Source organism: Anarrhichthys ocellatus, unplaced genomic scaffold (genome assembly GCF_004355925.1).
Source record: "Anarrhichthys ocellatus isolate YVR2014 unplaced genomic scaffold, GSC_Weel_1.0 scaffold93, whole genome shotgun sequence".
Taxonomy (NCBI): Eukaryota; Metazoa; Chordata; class Actinopteri; order Perciformes; family Anarhichadidae; genus Anarrhichthys; species Anarrhichthys ocellatus.
The window spans coordinates 302,296-314,637 of record NW_022280123.1 but is presented as its reverse complement, the minus strand read 5'-3'; the positions used below and the strand labels follow the sequence as shown (position 1 = coordinate 314,637).

General features: G+C 43.2%; 1 protein-coding gene across 3 annotated transcripts in view; it reads left to right on the top strand.

The window, feature by feature from the left end:
• Window positions 1-3,717: 3,717 nt before the first annotated feature.
• Window positions 3,718-12,342, top strand: part of mbtps1 (membrane-bound transcription factor peptidase, site 1) — a 41,907-nt gene continuing 33,282 nt past the window's right edge. Inside the window, exons 1-9 of one of the 3 annotated variants that reach the window (XM_031875671.1) lie at window positions 3,719-3,892; window positions 6,137-6,191; window positions 6,325-6,926; window positions 7,370-7,636; window positions 9,805-10,002; window positions 10,178-10,288; window positions 10,594-10,703; window positions 11,384-11,500; window positions 11,782-11,849. In XM_031875671.1, coding sequence (XP_031731531.1) covers window positions 6,698-6,926; window positions 7,370-7,636; window positions 9,805-10,002; window positions 10,178-10,288; window positions 10,594-10,703; window positions 11,384-11,500; window positions 11,782-11,849 — 1,100 coding nt within the window. In that variant the 5' untranslated portion in view covers window positions 3,719-3,892; window positions 6,137-6,191; window positions 6,325-6,697. Of the gene's footprint in view, window positions 3,893-6,136; window positions 6,192-6,324; window positions 6,927-7,369; window positions 7,637-9,804; window positions 10,003-10,177; window positions 10,289-10,593; window positions 10,704-11,383; window positions 11,501-11,781; window positions 11,850-12,342 lie in introns of all 3 variants that reach the window. The other 2 variants (XM_031875672.1, XM_031875669.1) reach the window with 2 other exon arrangements.

The following is a 12,342-nucleotide window of genomic DNA, read 5'->3' as shown; positions in this document are numbered from 1 at the left end:
CCCCCAATAGAGCTGGACTCCACTCATTCCTGGTTGGAAATTGCTGTGAATTAATTATTGTGCTAATTCTACAGACCTTGTCTTACGATGTGGGTATAATGCAAGCACACTGCAACAGAACCACACCCTTGAAGGTCATTTTTTTTATTTCGGCGACTCTAAGCTTATCTAATCTTGCCATTATTGCTCTGTTGATGTCTTTTTTTTTTTCTCCTCAAGCTGTCAAAAGATTGTGAAGCTGTTTTGCGTTCTTCAACGTGTTCATTTAGGGTGTCGTGTGGTTTTACGGTTTCCTCGTAGGTCGCATTGAGGACAGCACACGCAACCATGAAGGCAACGATCTCTGCCGCCGGCTGCACCAGCTCTTTGGAAGTTCAAACCTAACCTAGTTCTAACACATACACAAGTATTTACTGCACAAACTAGCTCTTGCATAGAAATTAGACGTCACTACAACCTGCTCTGTAGTTAACCAGACCCACTGACCAAGCTAATGCTAGCTTGCTAATATGTGACCTGTTCAGACTGAAGAGTAAAAGAGTTATGTGAGCTGACCATTCATCAATATAATGATTATGTTAACTGGAAATACTTCAAATTACATTTCAGAAAAATGACTAATATACATACATTTACCCAATATTGTGCCAAAAGGGAACATTTTAGCTCTGTTAGCATAAACAGATCTTTCCCACTCACAACAAACTGCATGAAAAGTAACAAACCTCTTCTTCATGTGTACAGATCGAAATAAGACCGGATGTCACAAAGGATTAAAACTACATTTTGGAAGTTATGCTACAGCGACTTCCTGGTTCCATACACCTTAACATTAAAGTCTTAAACAAGCTGAACCATGTCTGTAGTTTTAAGGGTGCAAGCTGATTTAGTTTGTGATAGAAACAACTTCTCAATGGACTCACAAACAGCCGGTGCAACCCGACCAAAGTCCCGCCATCTTTCCCACCTAGCCACCGCTTGTTAGCATTCAGCAAAAAACGTCAAAAGAATTAGTTTTTTTTATTTTTTATTTTTTTCAAATGTCGCTGCCGTTGTAAAAGGTCCGGCACACATTCAGCACAAAATATGGAGAGAAAGTCATAAGAACACAATTCTGCATTTCGGATCAAATGGACCCAGTTAGCCGCAGCAGCGAGTGGAGCAGAGGACAAGTCCTAAATTTGTTCATGACCAAAATGAAGGAAACCACTGAAGATAGGGAGGAGCATGTAGAGGTGATTCAAAGGATCATTATTAGTATGTATGATTTATAAAAGATTATGAATTACAAAACCTTATGCATACGTTTTCTTTTGTCTGTAAGTGCACTTAAGCATCCTTTCCTATGAAGGTTTTGTGATTACTGAGTTACTCGGAGCCTTTCGATGTTACAGTAGTACTCTGAAATGAGACTACACTAGTGGTTTTGGTTTTTCTAACATGGTGGTATAGTTCCAATGTTACAGTAAAGCTCCTGAACTTATTAAACTGCTCAAGTGAAATGAATAATAAATGCAACTTCCTGTTTGGTCGTGATAGCCGCGTTTAAACGATTGATTCATCCTCTACTTGGTCAAAGTGATGTGATATTTGATTATTGAATATTTCCCAGAAGTAGCGCAACTTTTTCTTTAAAAAATAGCCGAGGATTTTTGTTTCTTCTATTTTGCTCATTTTATCTGGCGTAGCACTTAATCTATACATTTAAATTTAATTTTAAATTTTAAATTCTTCCTCTTTATCGGACCTGTTCACTGTGTTTTTGTGTGTTTTGTCCCTTCACAACATTTCCGCAGTAAACTCGTTGCTACAGTGTGTTCTTCTTTACTTGAGTATTTTGCTGTGATCTACACCAGACTTATAAAGTGTGTTGCTGTTGTGAAGTTTATTTTGTTTTATGTTTTTTTACACATACTGGAAACTTAACCGAGCCATGTCAGCTGACCTCAGTCTTTTCCTTTCTTTTTGTCTTTTGCTTGTTTCAGGATGCTCATCGTGTCGTCTTTCCATTTTCCTTGATGTATTCTTTTGTCCCACTGCCGTTACCTGCCCTGAACGTCTCACCTCTTGGTGCACTAAATTGTTCATAGAAGACTGATAACGAGGCTAACATTGGAACTGGTACTGGCACACTCAAATATACCTTTTTAGAGATACTCCACCCAACATGTGTCTCTTTTAACATCAAACGCACAGCGGGCTTGAAGAGGTGTAGTTTCCTTCACAGAGAAAACCGCTGTGGTCATCGTAAAAGAAAGATTTAGCCTTAATTCTGGTGGTGAGGTCATTGATTGGCTCCTAGAGCACAGCATCTATGTGAAATAAAACATGTTTAACTTCGTCTTAAGAGTCACAGCCACAAAATAATCATTTGGACTCAAAGGGATTGCTGCGGTTGAAGTAGTCTGCAACATTGCCGAGTGCCTAATTGTAAATGATGTTCAATGAATAACCAAATCAGTTCATTAGCAGCTTGGCAGAATGTCAGCACATTTGTAAAAGTGTTTCCTTCTGTGTTTTTATATATCTGTGATTTTATATAAATGCTGTCGTCCTAAATGAAGTTGCCAACTCATCACTGTTACCTGAAAACAGTTGTTTTTTGTTGTGTTGTGTTTCTAAATGAATGATAACACTTTGATTCTTCTACCATTAACTTTTTTTATTTTTCTAAACGGTGAGTTGTATGTGCCAATAAAACACTCGAACCTGACTTCGCTGGATTGCATTTGGATTGTGACACTCTTGTTTGTGTTGGTAGTCCCTCAGGTCACAGGAGTTAATGTGTAAGTTAGTAAAGACACAGATATTTTTTTTTCTCCCTTTGGAGTTGGTGGAGAACAAAACAGAGATAAAGGTAAAGTGAATATTGGACATACAGTATGTCGTGCCCTGAAATACATGAAATGGCCAAAAACGTTTCTGTAATGTTTTCAAGTTCAGTCAATTTCATATCGCACATTTGCCTCGAGGGGCTTTAGTATCTCAGCAGCATACCAAAATCAACCAAATGTATTGGAACTTCATTTAAATTACTTCAGCATATAACTGAAAGTCAAAACTTCTTATAATAACTAATTGTGGCTTACACCATAACAGCATATGACTTTGCTTGTGATTGTTGAAATCTACTGAGACATGAATCTTTTCCGTTGGATACACATTACCTAGTTTAATCACAGTTAATGAAAGGAAGGCTGAATGGTGATGAAAACCAAACTGCAAAGAGTCCCATTTTATTTGACTGGAAATAAACCACTTGAGATAGTACAGTAGCCATTTCAATTTCTAAATACTTACTACTATGTCATACTGACGTGGTTTTAATTCAAACAAATGATCGTGATAGCAGGTAAATACATTTCTTGGGTTTGTATTTTACATTACAAAGAGTGAAATAAGCATTTGATGTACTACTGCTCCTACAGCCCGGGTTCCTGATGATAAACAGTGCCCTCTGCTGGCAACACTGCAGCGTGACCGTGAAGGCTGGAGGCCCGGAGGGTTGCCAGACTTGATATAAAGCGTTACCCAGCACGAACAAATGTGCTTTTGAAAGGTGAGAGAGTGATCATGATTAAGTTACTCAAGTTATAGTTTAAGTTTCTGCTGAAACATTAGGGGGGCACAAGCGGTCCCTTTACGATGTATATTATCTGAAGTGTATCGATGGGCTCGCGGTGCTCCTCGGTTTAGGAGGATGAGCTAAACAGACCTGGCATCCCGTCATAACCAGACGTCAGTGGTCTGCGGCTGTAGCGTTTAGTGAGTTTGCTGCTAGCTTTGTACGGTGCACAATAAACCAGCTACCAAGTAGCTACCAGCGTATTAGTACACGGACAGTGAATAATACACACAGATAACTGTGACGCGTGAGACATTGTTCAGCTCGGTAAGTGTAATAAATACACAAAACCACCAGCAGATACTGTAAAATATGACTATGCTAGCTAGCTAACGCTATACATGTGAGAGACTGCTGGGTCTAAAAGATATATTCGCATGTCTTCTTGTTTACGTTACGAAACGTGTTTCTGATGGCTAACGTTAATCAGCTTTCGCGACATCATGGCTTGCGAATAACGTTATTCTACGTTACTGTCGACATAATAATTATCTTCAGAGATACATCAGCCTCCAGCATGTGTGTGCCGATGCTTGCTTTGTTTATGCCGATAAAGTCGACTCTTCTGTGTGTCTACGCGGCTTTGTTTCGTCATTTGTCTTAGTTAGCGCACTAGCTAACGTGTTTAGGCTTTACATTCAGTTTTTAGAATAAATGTTGCGTCGCACTGGAAAACGGTAAACGGTTTAATGTTACCGTCATGGCTCCATCGACGCTGAACTTGTGCGTGACGTATGTAAATCCTGGTTACACTAAATCTCCCATGCACCCTGCTATTGTAAACTAAAGGCATTTAAACGCATGTGTGTATTGTAGTGTGCGTAGTTTGCTCAGCGGATACTAACGGTACATAGAACACAATGAAGTCTTATTTCATTAGTGAAACACTGAAAGTTGGGCTGCAACCGAAGGACCCTTCATGTGATGCACGCTGTGGACAGATCCATACATGTTTTTACCAACGAAACAGCTGCTGTCGACCTTTGTTAGTCTATATTTCTGATATTTATTCCTGCTTTGGTGTCATTTTTTGGGGAGGAGGGATGGTTCCTGCTGCCAAAACTGCTCCAATTACAGCCAAATTCTACTAAAAGTTATAAATTTTCCAACCGATCCCCTCTGCTACACTGCGAACACTCCTCTGATTGTGTTGCAAGGCCTCTTTCCCAGCTGTTGATCTATATTTGCCCAGAGGTTTGAAGCCATTTTTTGTGGCTTGGTGTGATGTTGACACAGGTAGTCCCAGCCTGTCTTTTACAGTCCTGACTAACCAGTGGGGCTATTTTTACAGCCATGGGTCTAAACCAGTAGTTGTTAGCTGTGTTGTTGTCTCACACAAGGGATCCTGCCCTGGGCTGGAATTGGTGAGCCAGCCCCCTCCTGTCAGCCCACACCAGCCGGGGGCTTTTAATTACACCGTCTGCTCGTCCATCACTTGTGTACAACACACACGCAATGCAAGCAAGGACGAGGATTTTGTCATTTTTTATTAATGTAAACTTTAGTTAATGTGTGCTCCAGTGTTTCCTCGGCGACACTTGGGTTCTGCTACACTAATACAAAAAGCAGTGTCCCCCCCCAAAAGGCCACATTCACTGTTTTTCGACAGGCTTAGATGATACACAAGCGATTAAAGTTAAAAGCCGGTTTAGATATCATCCCCACAAGTAAACATCCGGGGTTGTGCAGAATCTGGACTTGTTGATACACTGCTGCGCCACATAAACCTATTTGCTTGTTATTTATTTTTTTTGCTCCTCTCTTCATAGCAATTGTACCAACTAGTACGCCTGCTGTTAGGAAGCACACACACGCCTATTACTTGGCGGGTTTGTCAACTTGTTTTCATCCTTTTGACGGGAGTGTTTGATTTGTGATGACAGCCTGACAATAGAGTCGTGCCTGCCTGGATAGAATGGACTAGATTTATATACAAACACATCGCTGAATGCATATCTGCACACTCAGATCTCAGACATGTTGTGCTCCCAGCAGTCAGAGAGCAGCTGGGCGTTGAGTGGGTTTTGTGAAAGTGAGGTCATCTTATGTAACCCGGGATGGACCCTCAGTCAGCGTGGAGCCGGTTCTCATGAGATTCACAAAATGAGATTTTTTGATAAATAACCATCAGAAATATGGATATAATGACTAAGTAGGTAAAGGCCAGGGCTCAAGCTGAAGGACGTCCCATCGTCCCGGGGCAAAAAGATAATGGCATCGTACAGTTGTGTGTTTTATTTACTGTGACATCTTTTCTAAACGAGGTTCATTGCTCACCTATAACATATCCTTCCCCAGGAACGTCTTTGCCAAAAGTTTGACCGTGTTTGTGAGGTTTTTATGTATAAAAACATATTACAGATGACTAATGGTTATTATATTTCCATTATTCTTCAATATTGATTGTTGGGCGCTGGCCTCACAATGACAGTTATTGTCAGGCTCTGAATCTGATTCTTGGATTGTTTGTTGCTGTGAAATGAATGCAGGATTGATTCCGTGTGTTTGCAGGGTCACACGATCGATTTCGCCATTCATCTGGAGTGATAGGAGCTCCTTCATGTCTGTGGGTGTAATAAGCATGTTTAAACATCTTACAAATCTGGCAGATTCTATACTAAATATGTGTTGTTTTTGCACTACACTCCTCTACTTCCTTGCCTCTTAATTATTCATCTTGGTTGTTCTTTTCCTTCCAGATGACAACAGGAAGGACTGCAGTGGAACTCTAAACTGTGACACCAGCATCTTCCTCCATCACTGCTCCCACCTTCCTCTCGTCCGCCCGCTGCTCTTTCTGGTTGCCTCCTTCGAGTTCTCAACATGGCGACCATGTCCCCACTCTGGCTGTGCCACTGACCTCCACCCTGGACCACCGCCATGGAGAGAAAACGCAGAAAGAAATTCATCTAGCTGCTCAGGCCGTTCTCAGTATGGACTCAGTTTTGGAGCTCTGGACCTGATAATGCTCTGTCCCGAACCTTTAATCCCCCAACCAGGTTGTCTGCTGCTCAGTTTTCCTCTTGACGCGCCACGACTGCTGCTGAAGTATAAAAGTGCCCGCTCAGACTGATGGTCTGCGCTGCTTCACAACTCAAGATGCTCCTGCTCCCGGTGTGGGCGTCCATGGTTTTGGGGCTGCTGATGGGCTTCCTGCCTGTGGTGGGGATGGAGCCGACGCGAGGAGCCGCATCGGACTCTGACCACGCCCCCAACGTAGAGCCCCTCCCCTCGTCGTCAAGCTCCAACTGCTCCGACTTAACCGTCAAGCTGGAGTTCTCCACCAAGGTGGTGGAACATGGTAAGAAGAAGTTGTTCAGACTGGTGGATGTGTTTTTAACAGTGCCTTTATAAGTCAGTTCATTTTTATTTATTTTTATATATATACACAACAATTTGACCATACAGTTATGGAAGTGGTAAAGTAAATATCATCTAACATAATATTCTACTAGGTCCATACATTTATATGTATTTATTTTAACAGAATTTCTCAATAATTGTAAACTTCAGTCGTGTAACCCCATCTAAGATGTAAGCCATTCTATGAGGGCATTAAGACGCTACCACACTTCAGTCCCTTCCATCATAACAGCGAACTGAGCTCAGGATTTAGCATGCCCCATCCAAGCTAGTTGCAGCATGGATGCTGCTTTAATTGGACTCTTACATGTGGCTCCCTTGCATACACATTGCTTATTAGCTCGTCTGCTCTTCAAAACGTTCTCCTCTCCGTCTCCCCAGAGTACATCATAGGGTTCACGGGGTATTTCTCGGCCAAAGCCCGCAGCCTGTACATCAGTAGCGCCCTGCGGAATGCCGCGGACGACGGAGCGCTGGAGTGGCGCATCGTCCCTCGGGAGAACCCCGCCTCCGACTTCCCCAGCGACTTCGAGCTGGTCCACATCCGGCAAGCCTCGCCCGGCAGCCTGCGGACCCTAGAGGACCACCCTTACATCAAGAGGGTGACGCCGCAGCGCAAAGTGTTCCGCATGCTCAAATACACTCTCTGTAAGTCCTGACGGCATGGTGGTTATTGTGTAGCAAGGTTGGCACGTCTCCCCGAGAAATGTGGAACTCTGAAGAGATAGAAAAAGCTGTTTTGTCTGCCACAGTTCACTGAACATCTCTTTGTCTGTTGAGTCAGAGGATGCATTTCTCCCTCCACTGTTTCTGTGGTGCGGGAGAAGGATTGTATATCTTAATGCGAAGTGCAGGCCAACTTGTGGGGGGTGTTTATGCTGGTCAGGGTGTGTGTGTGTTCGTGGTGTTGGGGGATGGGAGGGAGGACAGAGAAGGTCTGTTTGCTCACCCTAGGAGAGAGTAGGTGAGTCAGTGTGGCGGGGCTTGCCTGGATTGGGGGGGGCACACCCTGTGTCTGGCACTGGATGAAAGTCCTCAGTGTGCACCCAGTGTGTATACACACATGCAGTGTCAGTATGGAGGCCATGTGTTGCGCCTTTTATGTGCTGGATTGCTTGAAAACGAACAACAGAGAAGTTTTTAGTCTTTTACAGATTAAGATTCTGTTGAAAGCTTTTTTAATGTAACGGACGGTTATCTACTGTGCAAAGTTTTAGAGATAATAAGAATATCAGATAGTCCTTTAAGAAGAATAGTTCATTGGTTTACTTTTATACTATATGATGTCAAAATGTTGACATTGTTGGCATTCAACCTGTTCATACTTTCTGAAATATCCAACGTCCACTTTCCCTCGACCGGTTTACACTTTCAGCCTCAAACTTCATATTTTCAGCATCATCTTCCGGACATCATTGGTTTTGTTCATCTCCTATAGATGCCATTCGTACTCGGAGAAGTAAATAGAAGGAACCTTCAAACCCACTTCTCTCCGACCTCTTGGTGCTCATCCAGACATTCACGTGGACGCCGTTCATTCAAACTTTACGGCACACGGTACATTCATTCAGCTGTTTCATGCCTTTCCTGTTATTGTGGCTCATTTTTAACTTTGGACAGAATGTTCCACTGGGTGAAGTCACACACACTCTGGGGCTGTAGTCAACCGAAGAAAGTCTGTGTTGAATGAAATTCTAACTGCTCTCTAACCAATCCGATTGGTCGATGGGCAGAGGAGAATACACCGGCGACAGTGCCCGAATTCATTATACATAAACATGAAAAGCTATTTGCAGCATATAGAATTATCTTAACCTATTTTATACGTAAATGATAACGGACTCCACCAGTGTGCACCTGCACATATTCCGAAAATAATACCTCAACAATTCTTTTATATGCAAATGAGAGAGAAAAAAAGAAAAGGCCCCGTAAGTACTGCTCGGGAGTCGAGACTGCAAAGGGTCACACAAACCTGGATGCACACGGTTCAAGTTGCTAGGCGACAGTATCACTAATAGCCGCATTTAAAGTGAGCTTAAAGCAGAGCACTTTGGAGAAGCTAATGGCAGCACTGCAGAGCCGAGTCCGTGCCGTGTTCAGCTCGATACGTAACCGAATGGTGGGTTTATTAACTGAAGTGTAAGAATTCATTCTGAGCGCGTGCGTGCGTGTCAGAGGCCGTTACTGAGACGCATATCTGAGGCCGTCGTGTTGAGACTTTGGATTGAAAAATAAAATAGAAACCAAAAGAAGAGTTGGGAAAGTGTCCGTAGTGTTTACTCAGCTCCTGGGAGCCGAGATGAGATCGCTCTAGATGAGACTTGAACCTGGTTATCGAGTGGAATACCTGAGAAACGTACGTCAACGTCCATGAAGCGGCTACACAGTGAGCTAATTAATCAGGAGGAGAGATAAGAGAGACGACCTCACTCCTGCATATCAGTCCTACTTTAAAGGCATGAAAACCGCCCGCGGGGCTCTGCTGCTGTTTGTCAACGGCCTCGTGATCATTTATTCTGTCTGTTCAAAGTGTGATAAGATTGACTCGAACGAGGCTGGTTTGCTTAAAGATGGAAGGAGGGAGAGAGACAGAAGGAAGGGGACGAAAGAACCAGGGAGAAGTGAATGATCAGAACACGTTAATCTCCTTTAGGTTAACAGGAAGATAGTGTTGTCTGCAGGAGGCGCTGTGGTGGCCGACAGCAGTGACGGGGCATGTTCTTAACAGCTGCATGAAGTCTGAACTGAAGCTGAATACAGAATGTAGAGGACTTTTTAATCTGACCTTTTGCTTGTGCTTTGTGTTCCCGTAGCGCCCGAACCCGCCACTCCTGGCAACGCCACCCGCTCGTGGCAGTCGTCCCGCCCCTTCCGGCGAACCAGCCTGTCGCTGAGCTCGGGCTTCTGGCACGCCACTGGTCGCCACTCCAGCCGGCGGCTGCTGCGGGCCATCCCCCGCCACGTCGCCCAGATCCTGCAGGCCGACGTGCTCTGGCAGATGGGACACACCGGTTAGACCTCGCACCTTTGACTTCTCTGATAGAGGGGGCCGGGACAGGGGGGACATGGGGAGACAGAGGGGACAGGGGGGACACGGGACTGTTTGCGCGATCAAACAGAAATTGCATTTAATGAAACGATGCTCATGACAAAACTAAGAGGGATCACTCTCATTTCTGTGTACAGGATCCGGTGTGAAGGTGGCAGTGTTTGATACAGGCCTGAGTGAGAAGCACCCGCATTTTAAGAACGTAAAGGAGAGGACCAACTGGACTAATGAAAAAACACTGGATGACGGTGAGGAGGAAAGAAAACATAGTGATGACGATGGCTGCTGCCAATGACTATCAATATAAATGCTCAAGACATCCGTGCTAATGATAGTATTGATGATGGTTATTAGTAGACTGCAGTTGCACTGGCAGGGCCGGTACGAGACCTAAAGAGAGAGAGAGAGAGAGAGAGAGAGTGTGTGTGTGTGTGTGTGTGTGTGTGTGTGTGTGTGTGTGTGTGTGAGTGAGAGACAGAGAGAGACAGAGAGAGACAGAGAGAGACACAAAGACGGTTGGATTATGGACGGTTTCTTGCTCCCTGTTCTCCAGGTCTGGGCCACGGTACTTTTGTAGCAGGAGTGATAGCCAGCATGAGGGAGTGTCAGGGCTTTGCCCCCGACTCGGAGCTGCACATCTTCAGAGTGTTCACCAACAACCAGGTACTGACAGCGCATGGCCTCAACGTGCACTGTGCTTTAGTCCAGCTGTGGTGACGTTGGGAGAAAATGTTAAAAGAATGTGAATGAAATGATCAAGAAAAGTCCAATGAAAGACATTTGCTAGAGAAGAGGATGATTGGTGTTTCGAGACTTTATAGGAATAGTTGAATATTTTGGGATGATACTCTGAGCATAACCTCAGGAAAACTTTTTGTATAGATTTTAAAGAAAATAAACATGGTACGACATATTCTACTCCTGAGCATAAGAGGTGCTGGACAGACTTTCTACCATTGAACAAAGCCCCCCCCCCCCCCGGTTTCCAGTTGTTATGCTAAGCAAAGCTAACAGGTTGCTAGCTGTAGCTTCCTTTAATTCACTAAACAGGCAGACATTAGAGTGGTTTCAATCTTCTAAATCTTACTCTAATAAAAAAATAATTGTATTCCCCAAAATGTGGAACTATTCCTTTTTTAAATGATATTGTCTGGCATTACTGGTCAATTTCAGGATTTGCTTCTCTATTCAAGTGTTCCAGTGCAGCTTCAAGCGCAACAGTTACGCTGTCTGATCCAACAAGAAGATAACCAGAAACTCTGATATCAATCGTTCCGTCGTAAGCCTTCTCCACAAACCAATGATGGATCACCATCGGATCACATCCTCTCCTCTCCTCCCAGGTATCGTACACGTCGTGGTTTCTGGACGCTTTCAACTACGCCATCCTGAAGAAGATTGATGTTCTCAATCTCAGCATCGGGGGGCCTGACTTCATGGACCACCCGTTTGTTGATAAGGTATGAGAGACTAGTTCTAATCCATAAACTGGGTGGGTGGTATCCTCACAGAGAGACACACTCGGGAATGCTCCCGTCACATCCAGCATTTGGTCGGCTTTGACTGATTTTAAACCAGGTAGACGAGAGCTGCTAGCAGATGTTTGGATGTCTGTCTAAGCATATCAATAGTCAGCACCTTATTTGCACTCTCGGTAAAGAAAGTCTAAAATACGAATTAAATGTAACCCATTAATACAAATTTAATTTTTTCCCAATCAATTTTCTTCTTTGATTGACAGGTGTGGGAGCTCACTGCCAACAAAGTGATCATGGTGTCTGCTATTGGCAATGATGGACCTCTATATGGGTATGCTAATCACTACAATAACTCTTAATTATAAAATATTGTGATCTTTAATCATCTCACTCTTCTTCTTTTTTAAGTTTCTGGTCTTTTTAAAGTTTTAAAAAGCATTTAATTCTGTTCCCTTTTTTTAAATGTTATATATACTGTATATATACACACACACACACACACACACAGAGTTGTGTGAAAAAGTGTTTGCCCCCTTCCTGATTTCTTATTTTTTTGCATGTTTGTCACACTTAAATGTTTCAGATCATCAAACAAATTTAAATATTAGACAAAGATAATACAAGTAAACACAAAATGCAGTTTTTAAATGAAGGTTTTTATTATTAAAGGGGGGAAAAAATCCAAACCTACATGGCCCTGTGTGAAAAAGTGATTGCCCCCCCCGTTAAAACATAAATTAACTGTGGTTTATCACATCTTTGGAAAGCTGAGTTCAGTTTCTCTAGCCACACCCAGGCCTGATTACTGCCACACCTGTTCTCAA